The sequence below is a fragment of the Podarcis tiliguerta genome (assembly GCF_965153285.1).
Source record: "Podarcis tiliguerta genome assembly, chromosome: 11".
Lineage (NCBI taxonomy): Eukaryota > Metazoa > Chordata > Lepidosauria > Squamata > Lacertidae > Podarcis > Podarcis tiliguerta.
In genome coordinates, this window is record NC_139544.1 from 53,552,409 (window position 1) to 53,569,372 (window position 16,964).

A 16,964-nucleotide genomic window follows, 5' to 3' on the forward strand; every position below is an offset into this window, starting at 1 on the left:
GGCTTGCATCATTCCCTGGAAAGGTTGAGATCTGGAATTAAGGGGCGACCCATATTATTCGGCCAGGGACCCAGTTTAAGTAGGGTACCTCCCTGTGCCCATTCCAGCTTTGTTTTGTTTTTAAAAGTTACAAGCTTTGATGGCCTGTCAAAGAAAAGCCCTGTGTTTTTGTTGTGCATCAGAGGCTTCCCATATATGTCTGTTTTCCTAAGTTAAAAAAATAAATAAAATACCCAGGGAGATTTTTAATTTTAGGTTTGACAGAAGCCCAAAGGGAATTTTCTGTGAGTAGTCAGAACAGTATCGGACAACCCTTTTTCTCTCTATTGCAAACCTGCCCAGTTCTGGGTTTTAGTGTTTGAAGGTCCTGTTCGACCTGCAATCAGGGGGAGTGAAGAAAGCATGCAACAATGACAGAATTATTTACCCCCCACACTCTGTAAATAAATGCATTTTTAAAAACCCAGGCCATTAGTTTAAGGTGACATCAAACATTCCTCTGTGTTTTCTTAGTGTAGATTTACTATTTATGCAAAGGAGCTGTAACGCATAGTGCAGGATCAAAGAAGTCCTGATTGGTTTTTGGAAAATGCATCCCCAGATCCTCCGGTTTTTTAACATACAGATCTCCAGCCAGCCTGAGGTTTGCAAAAGTAATCCAACACTTTGCTGGCCAGCCGTCCCCAATATTCTCCCACTCAGCCCTCCTTCGCTGCTATAATATAAAAGACAACACACAATTTCCAGGCACCAATCTTCCTTCCTCCTCCGGGCAGGCTGCCTTTTGGTTTCCAAACTGGAAAGGTTGAAGGGGGGGGGGGGGAGAGAGAAGAATCCTCAATGCAAACCCTTTTTTGTGTGTGTGCTTCTAAGTGTAAAGTTCACAGCCTGCATCAAGTTTTGTGTATGTGAGTGAGTGAAAGAGAGAGATAGAGAGCTGCTTTGGTATGCCTTAAGTCATGCTAGCGACCCCTCTCTCCCACCCACCCCCTCTGAAAACCTCGAGGCTGCAAACTCCCCCCACTCTGACCCCCTTCTTCCCCAAACCGCTTGCAAAAACTTTGGCACAACTTTTGAGCAGCGCAGAAGAAAACTGTGCAGTTATGCAGGGCCGGGAAGTTCTTTTGCTGCTGCTGCTGCTGTTGTTCTTTTCAAAGTGGGAGGAAAATGTGAGTCTTGAATTCTGTACTTGTATCTCTCCCTTCTCTCTCCCCCCCCCCCAGCCATCCCACCCGCCCTCTTTCCTCTCCCCACTCTCCCCCCCAGGCTTTCTGTGAAATGTTAAATGTGCATGCGGAGAGCTAGCCGGGGATTATCAGGGAGCCGGGATCAGTTGGTGATTTCCAGAGCTGGAGTGTTTCAGCCCAGCCAAGGAGGCCCCGCTCGAGACAGCCAGAGGAGCAGATAGTGCGAGCGACTGGCGCCAGCCGGCCCCCTTTGTTTATCTGACAGTTAAATATCAAGGCAATCGCCGCCTAGCTTGCCCTGCCTCCAACCCCCAGAGCTAAGACAAACAGTTTTGCTACAAGAATGCCACTGTTATCATAAGTTCCTATCTTTCTCTCTCTCTTCCCCCCTCCTCTCTTCTCATGGCTCTGCTTTTATTTTCTCTGTACTTTTCTAATTCCAGAGTCTCCCCCTCCTCCTTATTCGAGATATCCAATGGATTTTCTCAAACCAACTGGTAAGTAGACTTGTTTTTAAAACAAACCGAACTTTTTTTGGGATGGGAAACTTGGAAACTTTTTTTTCCTGGGAAGGCGGTTCTCTCCCCACATTGCATGCTCATGGCTCTTTCCTTACGATTGTACTGTTTTGTATTATTACTATTATTATTAAGAATCCATTGGTTTGTTTCGCTTTTTTCAGCTCTTGTTTGCTTTCCTAGCACTCCTACACAGTTAATCACAAGCAATTCCGCATTAAGATAAGTGGGATTTGCTCCTGAATAAGTGTGGATTGTGGGATTTTAGCCTTTGTTCTTTAAACCCACCAGCTTTCACAAGAAGAGTCTGCCACGGGTTTTTCTAAGCTTGCCTTCCTTACTTGGAATAAGTTCCTTTCAAGTCAATGGGGTTTACTTCCAGTCTGATTGAGATCTAAGTATATTTGCATCTTAATTCCAAAAGAGGGGCTGCAGAGGAACGAGGGTTCTTCACCTGTTCCTGCACATAATTTACTCAGATGTAAGACCAAAGTGAGTTCAGGGGAGACAGACTCTCCCAACTTAAACCTGCAGTCCAAATCTTTCAAGCTCTTCCCTTAAAAACGAAAACAAACTTGGTTTCTGTTAAAATGCAAACGAAAAGAGCACTGCTTCATGTCATCCTGACATTTCACCTGTAATGTTTTAGGAGGAGCAGAAGGTGGAACAATAGAAAACTATTTATTTTTGATTGGTGAATAATGGAATGAGTGGATTTCGAGTAATACGGGTTTCCTGAAATGTCCTATTTGTTATTTCACTTTTGCTTGAAAATCCTGCTTTTGGCACAAGTAAGAGCACACCGAAAAAGAATTATGAAGGGGCACACAGATGTTTTTAGCACATTTCTCCCTGCATCCTTGGTTGCTTGTAATTGAATGGCAGGCTGCCAGGGCAGAAGCCCATTCGAGGCTGGCACCAAACGCTGTTGCGGTTGTCTGCATAAACTTTTGGCTGGCAGCAGGGCTCACCCTGTGCTAGATAAATAGGCTGGCATTGTGGAAGGGAGAGAGAGGGTTTAGTGAAAATCGGAAATGTGGATGAAACTGAGGGGGGAGGGAAATAAAATTCCACAAAGCCACTTCATATCTCTCCCAAAGATTAATGGACCAAAATACAGATTGCAGAGCAGTTGTCTCTATTGATTACATCCTGATGTCAAGTCGAGTCAATAGAGTTAGCAAGGTTTTTAAAATTGACTTCTTTGTAAAGTCCCAGTTTCAGGCAGTACCAGGAAACTAGTCCCTGCTCCACCGAAGTAAAACTTGTTACTGTTCATTTCCCTGGATCTGGCTAGTTTGTCAAGTTTAAACATGGTTAATCCCCAGGGATGTACAAGATTGCAGTTTCCTTCCTCAGTGTTTTCGACCACGTTAGGCTGTTAGCTCCTTGCAGGCAGAGACCTTTATGAGAGCTGTTGTAGTGTAGACTGAGCTATGAATAAGGAAGTGCTTAGTACAGTTCTTTGCCATGAACGTGGCCTCCAGCAAATCACTCTCAGCCTCAATTCCCCCATCTGCAATTTGGGGCCTAATAACACTGACTTGCCTCTCTTCCAGGGTTTATTAGGATTACAGCTGGATATTGCATGTGAAACACTTTGAACCCTTGAAAGCACTATGCTGCTGTCCAGTATTATAAACAACAACAATAATTTTTTAAAATACTAAAAGTGATTGAAGCACAGCTGTGGACACCCCCCCCCTTTGTTATTTTTGTAACTTTATGTGTGTTGAGGTGTTTAGCTCTCTTTTGGCCTTCAGTTCTTCTGCAGGGAGTGAGGATCATTGAATACAATGCTTCTTACTTCAGAGTAAACATGCACTGCACAAGGTAGTCGTGTCTTGCTGACATTTGTTTATGCCATGTGCAAGCAGGAGAATGGATTTGCAAGGAGTAGGAAACATCATTTAGATGTGCTCACTGAGATGACAATTAATGTCATGGTTTGCAATCCTTGCAATGCACAATTTATTACTTGCTTTAGCAAGCAATAGTGTGTGGTTTCTGATAGACATATGCCCACTCCAAGGTTGCGTTAGATGCTAAAGTATCTATCATAACAGGTTCCCAGCAGTCTGTCACATGGCAGTGTGACGAAGAAAGAGAAATGACAGGTTCAAACCCCACGGCATCCTTAAATACACCCATTTTATTTTGCACCATATGGGTGCCATTCATTCCAAAGGAGGGGGAAAGATTACATTTTGGGAGTCAGTGTTGCAAAACCTGACCTGGCACCTATAGACAGGGACTGCAGTTAGCCAGCTGTGCTCCAGTGGATGCCAGAATGGACTTGAAGCTGCGACGCTTTGCAATCAAATAACTGTTCTTGGTGCAGCCTTTGGCAAGTCATCTTCACTCAGTCTCAGTTTCTCATTTGTAAAATGGTGGTGCTGTTTTATCTATCTATCTAGCCTGCTTTTCAGACAAATGCTGTCTCCCAAGCGGCTCACATCAATTAAAAAAACGAAATAATGACGAGAGGCGGGCCCTGCCCCCAGGCTTGCAAACTGAAAAGACAAGACACACAAGGCAAAGGGGAGTGGAGGGAAAAGGTAGAGAGGGAGAGATCTTGGCTTGACAGCGCCAGACAGAACAATGTGGTGAGTTGTAAACAGGCGTTGATGTTCCTCTGGGGCCAGACAGATCTTCCCTTGCTTGGAGGATAGAGGTGCTGGCAACTGACCCAGCAGCCCTGACTGGTGGCTGAGGCCAGAATGTGCTTCCTGCCACTTCTGCAATCCAGGGACACAACTGCCGGGTGGTTAGAGCTGAACGTTCTTTCTAGCAGGGAAGGGGAGAGGACAAAAGTCACCTGCCTCTGGTCAATGTCAGTGTTCGTTGTTACCTTTCGGGACTCGTAGTGCAGGCAGTATGAGAGGTGGCGGCAGAGCCAATGACAGACAGAGCCAACAAATTCTGGCTTTGTTCCCAGGACGCTGGTAGCCAGTGCTGAGGGCAGACTGAGATGATGGGGCCATGGCCTTTCCGCCATAATGGTCCAACCTCTGCTGGTCAGTGGACAGAGCTGGGCTGGCCATGGCCTTGCCATAATGTTCTTCCTGGGAAGCAGAGGGTACATTGCAGGAGTTCTTGGTTTTCCGGCTGGAGGATGAGTTCAGAGTCTTGCTGTCCTGTTAAAATGTGCCATGTAAAAATGGTGTTGCTTTATCTTGCGGCCGTTTCCTCTGAACTAAGCCCTACTGCGTTTGATCAGGCTTTATCCCAAGGAAGTCTGCACACTACTGCAGGTTCAAGAGTGCAATTCTAAACACACCTGCTTGGACAAAGCCAAGCCAGGGAGACTTACTTCCAAGCAAAAGTGGTTAGGATTGAGGTGTCAGTGTTGTTATTTGTGTGTGTTTTAAAAAAGCACATTTTTGTTTATTTACTGCTAATTGCTGTCTGTTTTACACACCCAGGGGAATTTGGAAAGAGTGGGCATATATCTGGCAACACCAGAGCTGTTTGGAAAGAATGGTTAAGGGCCTGCCATTTGCTTTCCGGTAAAGATGCTAGGATAAATCTATTAGCAGGAGTTTAAACATCCAGCCGGCTGTTGCCAGGGCCTCCTTTTCAGTTAGTGGAGTGATATATTTATTCATTAGCAAGTGTTGACATAAGGTAGCAAAACTGTGTGTAAACAGAAAAAAAAAGCCACAGAATGTGAACGTGCCGTTTTGAAAGGAAAAGTTCTCTGTATCGGCCAATGGGAAGTGATTAATGGACCCGGTCGGAAATGAAAAGGCCCCCCCTCCTTTAAGTCCGCTTGGCAGTTGAACTCTGAATATTGTCGCACGTGGAGCATGGAGACAAAAATACTCCATAAGTCTGTCATTACAGGTGGTTATTACAACCTCTGACTCCCATTTGACTTCCTGTTTAATCAAGGCCATTGTGAGGATTGAGAGAGTGAGCAAAAGAGAAGTCAGTTGGTCTCTATATCATTTCTATGTTCTGCTGTGATTTCCCCCTCTCCCTTTACTAAAACTGTTGTTTAAATACTGTTTGCTTGAGCCTCAGTAGACAAGAGTAGTCCTGGTGCTTCAGCTGCAGCAATTTGGGGACAGTGCAGATTGGAACGCGCTGTGTTTTGAAGTGGTACAGCACTCTAAATCAGTGCAGTTTCTCCGTTTGCTGATAGAGCAACTGTACTAATGAAAACATTGATTGTTGCCTTAGGACGAGGAACCTCTGGTCTTGCAGATGTTTTGCGGCTTACAGCTGGAATTATCCCTGTTCATTGGCCATGCTGCCTGGAGCTAGATGGGAGCTGGAGCCCCAACAAGATGTGGAAGGGTTCCCCATTCTCTGCTGTTGGGTGCCTTGCATCCAAATTGGTGCTTAGGAATGCAAAACTCTTTCCCCCAGCCCTGCTCTTGGTAATATCACCTTGACAACAAGCCGCTGTGCTTGCAGCACCAACATGCCTGCGTAGTTAGATTATTTGAATTGCCTTTGCTTGCGAAAGGGTGTTCCTCGTGGATGTCTCCCAAAGCCTTTCTAAACAGGAATGTAGAAAACTTCAGAGCAACCTAATAAGATATGCAGATGTGTACTGTTAGTCCAGTTTTTCCAAAGAGGTTATGTGAGGCAGAGCAGAGAATCTGCAGAGCTATAGGCAATGGATGTTGAGTCAATACATGTTGAACAGCAGGAGTTTTGGTGCAGGGAAGAGCGATACTGGTGCCATGTGTACCACCAAATGATGGTTCAGAGTTCCATTTTTGAGCTGCAAAGGTGAAGATCTTGAGAACAATATACAGTTTACGTTTACTGTATATTGTAACCCTCTGTTTACGTAACCCTCTGGATACGTAAACTTCGGGGTGCACGTGTGGCAAACCCGGAAGTATTTTACCGGGTTTCGGCGCAGAAGTGGTCCTCAGGTTGCGGAAACCTCGGGATCTGACCGGATCTCCGGAATGGATCCCGTCTGCAACCGGAGGTACCACTGTATATTCTATACTAGTTACTCTAGAATTGATGGCTGGTAGCTGGAAATGTGGACAGCTGACAGTTGAAGTTGTTTTGGCCTACAACTCCCATGATCCCTAGCCTACAGGACCAGTGGTCAGGGATGATGGGAACTGTAGTCCAAAACATCTGGAGGGCTGAAGGTTGGGGATGCCTGATGTAGAGCATGCATGTCACAGAGACACTTGCAAACATACATATATGTGCACCAGAGAAAAACAACTTGTGTGTTGCCTATCTGCTTTAATTTATCCTACCAGCTATCATGGTTGCAGCTGCCCTTCCAGTTAGTCCTGGGTGATGCTCATGGCAATCCTATTTTATCCTCCCAGCAGCTCTGTGAAGGGTAGACTATTACACTGAGAAATGATGACTGCCCCAAGACCACCCAGTTTGCTTGCTGATTGAGTAGGGATAGACACTCTAGGCATCTGGTCCAGGTTCAGATCTCCTTTGCCTGCCACACCATGCTCTTCCAAGGAGAAACCATAGAGCAGGAATCATGATTATAATTTGTTTTAGTGCTTAGAAGAGCTGAATGGATATTGGCATGTGTTGCATTTTAATCAACCCACGATGATAATAATAAAAAAGGTTTTGTGGATGCTCTGTATGTGGGGCAATGACCAAGCCTAGGTATTTTTGAAAGCTAGCATCACCTCCACATAAAGCACTCTTACGCCACTTTATAACAGTTGTGGAGAATCTGAAGAACTGTAGTTTGAGAAGAGGGATGGGAATAATACATAACAGTTCCCAGGATCCTTTGGAGAAGCCATGACTGTTAAAGTGATCCGAGAGTGCTTTGAATGTACGGCGTGGAACTGGTGTTGAGTTTTAAAAATACCCGAAATATCCTTATCCTGTGTGTGACGGAGTTGTACTTTTTTGCTGGCTTCATTGTGGGCCCTTTGCTCATTTATCCTTTATGTCTCCTAGGTTTTTGGAGACCCCTTTGTCCACCTTCCCACCTGCTCCATGCCCTTTTCCCCACTTTAGCTTCGGAAAATCCTCTCCCTTCCCTTGTTTTCCAAGAGGTTCCCAAATTGCAATGTGATCTCTGGTACTGAAAGGGGCATCTCAAGCCTCCAGTCACATCATGACCCACAGTATTAAATCAAACTGCTCCAAACTGCTAATTCTGAAACATCAGGTTGGGAGAAACTGGGAAGGGCTGTAGCTTGGTGGGTAGAAACATCTGCTTTACATGCAGAAGCTCCCAGGTTGAGTCCCTGGCATCTCCAGGTAAGGCCTGGAAAACCACCTGCTCCGAAATCCTGGAGAGCTCCTGCCAATCCGTTCAGATAATACTGAGCTAGATGAACCAGCAGTCTGCCTTTGTTTAAGGCATACTCCCTGTCTGAGGTTTTCAGGAAGGGCCATAGCCCAGTGGCAGAGCATCTGTCAGGAATGCAGAAGGTCCCATCTTCATCTCCAGGTGGGGCTGGGAGAGGCAGTTAGGAAATCTTGGAGAGCAGCTGCTGGTAGCCAAATATTGAGTTAGATGGACCAGAGGGTCTGATTCAGCAGAAGGCATCTTCCTATGTTGTGCCACACTGGTTGCAAAGCAACAGATGCCCCACTGTTGAGCTGGGTTTGGAAATCCTACAAGACGGGTGGAGGAACCTTCGCCCCACACTTGCTAGGTTTCAGCTTCCATCAGTGTGGCCACTAAGTGGTCAGGGAATGGGGGAGATAGAGCTCACCAGCACTTCCAAGGCCACGTAGTCTTCACCCCCGAGCTACAGTTTGGGACTTGGCCATCATTCTGTCCCCTCCCTCCCTACGTTCAGTAGCTCCTCTCTGCTTTTTCATACTCTTTGCATGGGTCTAGCTCTATGTTATCTGGCCTGTACCACTTGAGGTTGCCATGGGAGGTTCATGCGGTGGAGAGTGGAGCATTCCGCCATGTCAGTTACCGCCGCTACCCCCAGGTCTGACCTGGTACAGCCCAGGCTCCAGCTCATACCTGGAGTGAGAATTTGGGCCATCTCAAGAACGAAGCATTTGATGTAGAGCAAAAGGCAAAGCGTCGATGTCTCATTAAAAAAATAAAACAAGAAGCCGTTTCCTTAGAACGCTGAAAACACTGTACATTTAGAAAGTGTATAGTATACAGTATTTCACAAGTAACTCAATTTCCTGTCTGCCCCATTGTTTTCAGTTTGATTAAGTATATCCTGTTAAACTGTATATTCCTGTTCAGGGTTATACTTGACTCTGATAAAATGAGATTACACAGTCGCATACGCACACATACACGTGTTCCTGCTCTTATTTTTTTCAGGAGTGAGTTCTTGGAAAAACAACTTGGAGGGATGGGTAGAGAGGGGTTGAAGGCAAAGACTCTGTGTTATTTCATGTGTCCATCGCTGTGCTGCAGCTATTGCGTGTCCTAACTTCATGTAGCCGCAGGCCATGTTGACAGTTTGCCAGCTTGTCTTGAGGTTGGGCGCATCCTTAGATCGGCTTTTGATTTCCTTTATTTCTCTCCTGGGCTTGAACCGCTTAGATTTGGATTTATGTCTATGAGCCTGGGCTCCAGTTTTCCTCAGGCCCTGGTGGTGTGGGAAATGGTTGAGAATATGTGACTTCTAGACTTTTTTCACCCTCCTCTCGTAGAGCAGATCAAACTTTGTTTTGTTTGTTTGTTTTGTTTCTTAAAAAACAAAACCACAGAAACTCTTCAGTTTTCATTGCCAGGAACTTGAAAATTCTCTCCCCAACACTTGTTTTTCCGTAAGACTCTCTTTTAAAATGACGTTACATAACAATTTGTAGTAGTGTAGCCATGTTGCATCAAAAACAACATAGCCTTGTGGCACCTTAAAGGCTAACAATTTTATGATGGCATAAGTTTTCATGGATGCATCTGATATGGAGCCTTTTCCACTGGTTGTCAGACATAGTTTTCCCAGACAAACTATTGCAAATGCTGGTCATCATTTGGAAGATTCCTATTGAAATAATATGGAAACAAGGACAGTTTTTGTATTTTTTGAAAGGAATGTCTTTGGCAAAATGCCCCCCAGATCTTCTTCAGTTTTGCATTGTCAACTCACTGCCTTAACGCAAATCAGTAGTGCGCCAGTGAAAACTCCTTTTTGATCTTGAGCTTTGGCTTAAACATGGCAAGATGGATATTTCAATAACCAGTGACCAGCCAGAAAAGAAAACCAGCCAAACAAAAGAAGGGATATGGGGAAGAGAAGACAATTCCAGCCAGTCTGTAATCTTGTGCTCATTGACTAATGTGATTAAGTGGCAGAGTGGAGCCTAGACATGGGTGATGAGTTAGGGTGGATGTATCATGAAGAATTGCAGTGTCTCTGTGCAGACAATTAGTAATAACTTCCTGCTAAACGCTCTGGAATGTGCTTCATTTGGCTGGAGACATTGTTTGCTGTGTGCCTTTCTCTCTCTCTTTTTGAAGTGGTACGTCATGCTTGTTTCTTAATTCATTTCCCTTTTCTCTTGCAGCAAGTTGTCCAGACTCTGTGCCTTCCTCCACTGAGACAGGGGGAACTAATTATCTGGCCCCTGGGGGGCTTTCAGGTAAGAAACAGGATTTCATTCGTACCCTTGCTGTTGTACATTTCATAAACGCTTAGCAAGACTTTTAACATTCTGATCCGGCAGATGTCTGTCACTGTGGTTTGCCCTGTCATGGCTGAAGTGGTACCCGTCTCTTCTCTTGTGTTAACTGGTAGGACAGATCCAGACAAACACAGCCTGTTCTGTTCCCCTCTCATGAATGCAGTCATGCAGATGTTGGGAACTCGGTTGTCTGAAAAGCTCCAGCAGATGCAGATGGCTTGAACTAGTTCAGCAGCAGAAAAGTCAGATGTGTGCTTGCAAAAAATCTAGATCTTTGAATCCAACCTCAATTGCGGTCCCATCAAAGGATACAATCAAGACCTTAACTATTTTAGGGACCTGTTGTGCAAAGGGCTGAAGAGCCATTTCATATTTTCAGTGGTCAGCATCCAGTTCCTAGGTGTCCAGGTGATCGGTTGCCGCAGATTTTCTGTGCACAGGAGCCTTGCATGCAGAAGGCTCCATGTTCCTGGCATAGAGTTGTAGAGTTGGAAGAGGCCATGAGGGTCATCTAGTCCAACCCCCTGCAATGAAGGAATCTTTTTGTCCAATGTGGGTCCATCTTCAGGGGTGGGTGGGAAATGCTCCTGCCTAAAACCCTAAAGCAAATTTTTGGTCTCCAGATGTTTGTGGACTACAATTCCCATCACCCCTAACTAGCAGGACCAATGGTCAAGGGTGGTGGGGACTGTAGTCCACAAACACTGCGCTACAGAGCTGCTGTCACTCTGTGTAGACAGTACGGAGCTTGATGGACCAATAGTCTGACTCTGTGTATGGCAGCTTCCTTTATACTTTTGTACCAGCAATTATTCAGTGTGTAGGTCTTTGCTGATGGTAGCTGGCAACTTGATAACCATAGTGCCTTTACATGCAAGATTCTCCTGCAGTGTGGAGCATCTCTTCCTGATTTGGCACCATACAACACTTTTGTGGGATGCTGTAGTATTGTGACACATGGGGTTGAATAGTCCCAGAGTATTTCCTGGCTGCACTGACAACACAAGCCACCTTTCCCTCGCATTATCTTTCTGGCCCAACAACCTCGCTGTCAACCCCCATCGTCAAAAGAGCTGGTTGTGATCCTAGACAAAGACTGCTGCTAGGCTGGCAGCTGCAACACAGCAGTTAGCTGAGGGCATTGTCTGACTATGTGATTTATGCACCGAGAGTTAAATTATATACTGTCCACTGCATGGGTGTGCCAGAGCAGGCTCCTGCTCCCGCCACCAAAGGTTGCAAGTTTGGGCTGGCATTTCAGTGATTCTGGTTGGGCCGTAAGACATTTTGGTGGCCCAGAACTCTAGGGAATGGGAATGGCTGGGTCTCTTGCAAAAAGACTTGCTAAAAGAGCACCATGAGGCCGTAAGGCACCTGGTTTAGAGAGCTGTTGTCCCTCAAATATCCCTTTGACTTCTAACTTGCCTGTAATGTTTATGGCCGCAATCCTGAGCTGAAGCTCAGGGGGCTTGAACCTTGATGTTACTCAGACCAGCTTCTTTCAAAGCCGTCTTGTGCTTCCTTTTTTTTGTTGTTGCTTGTGTAGTTCTCTTCCTTGAGATGCCCCTAATTTTGTGTGTGTGTGTGTTTTTGCTAATGCCCCAAAAATACCTGTCTGGGCTTGTGAACCTTTCGGAAGACAAATATTCCTTGGCCAAGGAGTCCCTGCTTGATTTATGGTTTGTGGAATGGTTCTGCTCCTCCGCTCATTAGCCCTAGACCGGAATGTCAGAAATATGTCGGCTATCTGGTGGTGAGTGTGCATATGGTGCGTGTTCCTTTCTCTCCAGGAATTGCAAGCAGCATGGCTATATTTAAGTGAGACTTGTTTGCTTTCCTTTTAGCGTAATACATACCCTGCCTGTGTGTCATTTGAGAGGGGAGTATTCTGTTTGTTCAAAGGGCCCTAATGAGAATTAATCAAATGAGCAGGAGGCGGGGGGAAAGAGAGAGAAGTGGGGGCACTTGCAGGTTAGCCTTTGTTTTTCCTTTCTTGAAAAAAAGAGAGCAACTTGCAGTTCTAGTTTTTCAGCAGGGCCTCCTTCTGCAAAAAGCTGAACATCATATGTGGGGGGGGGGGGCAAAACGAGAAGAAAGAAAGAATAGTAGAACACAGTAAGGATGCTAGGTGGTTTCAAAGAAACAGAAAAACATGCGTGAGTACGTGAGGGGGGTGCGGTTTTGTTTCTCAGGATACCACATGAAATAAGCAAAGGAAGTACTAGCTTTTAAAGGGAGACTCTTTTTGAAAGCGTTTGCGCATTGATAACATCTTGGTCTGTCTAGTCTGCTGCTGAAGGGGAGGGAAAGCGGGGGGGGGGGGTTATGGGGCTGCAGGAAATAACATCGCCTGCCTGGTGGTGGAATGCTTTCTTAGTGGGCCCCACTAGGTAATGCAGGGGAAAAGTGGAAAACTGGTGCTTTCAGTGAGGTTTCCAGTTGCCGTCTTCCGCACTCGAAGCCTCGTTCAAATAGATCTTATCCCTCTATAATTTTGGGGTGGGTGGGTGTTGGCGACTTCTGAGTTTTTTTAGCACGCCACAGAGCCAAGTTCCCACTCTAAAAGGGGAATCTGCAAAAAAACAAAATAAAAAATGTGTGTGGTGTTGTTTTTTAACTGCACATTTTGTAGATATTTACAGTTTAATGAAGGAGGGGAAGGGAGTGCTTTAAGTCACAAAGGAAATGGCGAGCTCTGAAGCAGAAGCTGAATACCTGCTGCACGAAGGAGCATTTGTTCTGAATTTTGCCTGATTTTCTACTAAATCCACTGGAAATCTCGGAAGTGTGCCTCTGAAAATTCCCTAGGAGGAGGAGGTGACTGCAGTCAAAAAGGCAAAAGGGGGAAAACACTATCTAGGCATACCTAAGCGTTTTAAAAGTCCAGTCAGGAAATTTTAGCACATGCTTGACTCCAACCCATTGCAAACATTAAGGTTTAAAAGTTCTTAACCTTGGATTGGGGCCCAGGGTTTGGAGCAGCTCATCAAAGCTAACTTTCTCTTCCCTTTGCACAGTTGAGATGTGTTGCTAGAGAGCGTGTTTGAACAGGGCTTTTCATGAGCTATTATCAGGGGCATTTAGGGTACTTTACGTTTATCTGCAGTAGTAATAACTTCTCTAGGTTTAAGTAGGGGATGGTTCGCTGAAAAGCACACATATTCTTCCTTTTTCCTATTGCCTTCCATGAATGAGCTAGGCCAGTTGCCTTCTCACTTTATCCCAAGCAATTACGAAATGGGTTGTCAGAGTCATCTGTTTGTTTGCTTATTTGTTATTAAATGTATGTCTTTCCTCCCAAAGGAGCTCTGTTGCTCTCAACACACAAACCAAACAAACCTACCTGCCACAACTTTCTCTCAAATTCTTACACACACATCGCATAGGCTTTCTGTCTCTCTCTCACACAGACCATGTCTACATACCCCTCTCTTTCTCTCATACGTATACACAAACCTACCTCCCGTTTTTTTATTCTAATCTGTCATCTTGGCACCATGAGATATATATGGTGACCCGTCTACAGAACCTTTCACTGCTATGTGACTTAACCTTTCAAAGGGTAAGATGTAAGATGACAAGTATTGTCCCAGCACAAACAAGCCTTCAGTTTTTCTTGGGCAGCTTCACATGCCTTTAAAAGGTATACATCTAAGATGATCTGAATTCGACATTGAGCATTATGGGGAACAGAGTAGGTTCAGTCAGGGCAGACGAAAGCAAGTCCTTTTTTTAGGCGCAGAAACGGCAGTATACAGAGCACATGGTCAGCTTACGGAATTCATTATGGGAACTTATGGCATTCATTTGCAGCAATGGCCACTAGCTTAGAAGGCTTGCAAAAAAAAGCATTTGACAAGTTCACGAAGAACAAGATTCTCCGTAGCTATTAGCTGTATGAACTAAATGGTTCAGCGAGAGTGTATCTCTGCACATCAGAAGTGCAGCTGTTGGCTTCATACCTTGCTTGCGAACTTTTCAGAGGCCTTACCAATGCTGATGGCAGAATGTTGGGAGCAGATGGATCTGATCTAGCAATGTCGTTCTTGTTTTTGTTTCTTTACTTAGTCCTACCTTCCCAGAATGCTTTTCAGTGGTGCACACGATAGACCACTTTAGGCATCACCCCTCATGTAATCTTCCATCACTTGTGTAGCCCTGCCTCACTCTTGCCAGGGGTGGGGTCACCGCTTCTGTGGCTTTCCACCTGCAGATTTTTCTACTCCCTACATGATCTAGAACTTTAATCTCCTAGGGCGTTAAATATTCCAGGGAGCCAGTGACTTGATCCTGTTAGCAAAGAAGGAGGTTCCTTGCTTCAGAAATTCAGGGGCAGCACTAAGGATGTGAGGGAGGGGGGCATTATACACCCCCCCCCCAGTAGTTGTGGTGGGGATGAGGAAGAACATGGGGAAAGGGACATTAGCCTCACCTTTAGCACTTCCATATTGTGAGTCTGTCATGTGAAACTGTTGAAATCAATGAACCAATGAGGTTAATCCGGGGCGCGATTTTTGAAATTGTAATGCCAAAGCAACCGTTTTGTGGATGCTTGCAATGCAGAGTGGCTGGGGAAACCCAGCCAGATGGGCGGGGTATAAATAATAAACTATTATTATTATTATTATTATTATGCCCATGGGCACACCGTTTCCCTAAAAACATGGCCCCAGAGTCCTCTTCCACGTCCAACATGGAAATGATTCTGGCTTTGCAGTAGGGCATGTATGGTGTCTGTTCCCGAAGTGCACTCTACACTGTTTTTTAGGAGACTATTAGACATTTTTTTATCCAGCTCTCCCTCTCCCCCAGGAGTTGCCAGAATTCCCATCCCCACCCCCCAAAAATAATTATGTTGAGAAGGTGCTGCGGGGTGTTTTGCTTCAAGGAGAGCATCTTAAAACAGTTGGAAGGCAAATGGTGCCTTTTACATACACATATGTATGTATGCCTAGCTTTTGCCTGAAGAATGCAAGAAGGGCCTGGCTGTTTCCCTTTAAGGGATGCCTTTCAGAGCTACAAATACTCCTGCAGTTCTGTTTCATGTGGCTAAAACTACTCTCCCTGATGAATGGCGAAGGTGTGGGGGGAACGCGCACTGCCCAGAGGATGTGGGAGGGTGACCATCATGGAAGGATGAGAGAAATTCATGGGAGAGAGCGAGAAAAGCAAGGGTGGGGATGGAGAGAGACAGACGCCGCTGCCCAAAGTGTTTCCCCCTCGAAAATAACCAATCTGACTCTCTCTTTCACTTGCTGTGTTTGCTGTTTTTCTTCCTGGCTTGGACTGAGCTGCGGCGGTTCCAGCTAATGAATGAGGCTCAGTTCAGGGTGGGAGGAAGCCTGGGAGCCTGGAGCCAGTGACTTGATTCTTTTGGCAAAGGAAGAAAAAGAGAGAGAGAGGGAGACAGAAATATATATATATATATATATATATATATATATATATATATATATTCTGGATTTGAAAACTTAATCCTGTGGGGGTCTTCACAAAGGAACTGGTTCCACCAGAAGTGACCTTTAATTCACTCTGCGCTGCCCTTTCATGTTATGTGTGGCGTTTGGAGGAAAAAAAGGATGAGAAGGCCGGGCTGTTGTGGGGAGGGAAAGAAACTAGGTTGGCTGGCCAAATTTTCTGGGACCTAGTTTAACTATGTTTTTTTAGGTACGAACCCTCCCCCCCCCCTTAAAGGAGGATCTTCCCAAAGGTTAAAACCTGAACAGGGAAACTTAGGAGTAAACATGTGGCTTGGATCGATTTCCGCCCTCCCCAACCCAACTTGCCTCTCAGTTAATCCTCCTCTCCTGAAGCAAAAAAACCACCACCACTCCCTGTTTTTCTCCCCCCCCCCCCCACCTTCTCCATAGGTCTTTTGTCCATCTCACTCTGTGACTCTCCTGCCCATTAGTTGTCTACCCTTTTGGGCAGAGATGCAGATTCATGTTTCTTTTGCAGTAAATAAACTTTGGGTGGGTTCCTGGGGGGGGCACATAACAACAACAACAACAACAACAACAATAATATTTCATTTATACCCCCCCTCCCCAGCCAAGACCGGGCTCAGGGCGGCTAACAACCGATATAAAAACAAATTGATTGAAATGCAACTTTAAAAACAAGATTAAAATACAACATTAAAACATTAAAATGCAGCCTCATTTCAATGGAAACTCAAATCAAAAACGTTTTTTGGGGGGGATGAAAACATCAAGTCTTCACCGAGGCTAACTATCCTGACTGGTCCTACATGGGCCAGAAAAAATGGTGGGAGTGGTCAAAGAAGCCGGACATCTGGTAACTGAAGGTCTCAGGTCCCAGCCTCCAAACAGAAGTGATGCTGAGGCACAGCCATTTTTGCCAAGGCCGTTCATAGAATCATAGAACAGTAGAGTTGGAGGGACCACAAGGGTCATCCAGTCCAACCCCCTGCAATGCAGGAATACGCAGCTGCCCCAGACAGGGATTGAACCTGCAACCTTGGCGTTACCAGCACCACACTCTAACCAACTGAGCTATCTAGGCTGAACATTCATGTTGGAACTGGGTCGGCGATTGAGGCACAATCCCATTTCTGTCTCAATAGGAGGATACAGGTTACTTTTGGAGTACGTCTTGACGGGCAAGCTGCCTGTTTCGTGTGAGGGTATTCGATTTTAAAGTGATATAGTCCACCAAAATC

At 45.4% G+C, this 16,964-nt stretch overlaps 1 protein-coding gene across 2 annotated transcripts in view; it reads left to right on the forward strand.

Annotated features, from left to right (window-relative positions):
- SMAD7 (SMAD family member 7) overlaps positions 1–16,964 on the forward strand; it is a 106,955-nt gene that overhangs the window by 59,192 nt on the left and 30,799 nt on the right. For both annotated transcript variants that reach the window (XM_083403011.1, XM_083403010.1), the window contains 2 exons: positions 1,631–1,684; positions 10,166–10,240. In XM_083403011.1, coding sequence (XP_083259137.1) covers positions 1,631–1,684; positions 10,166–10,240 — 129 coding nt within the window. The remainder of the gene's footprint in view (positions 1–1,630; positions 1,685–10,165; positions 10,241–16,964) is intronic.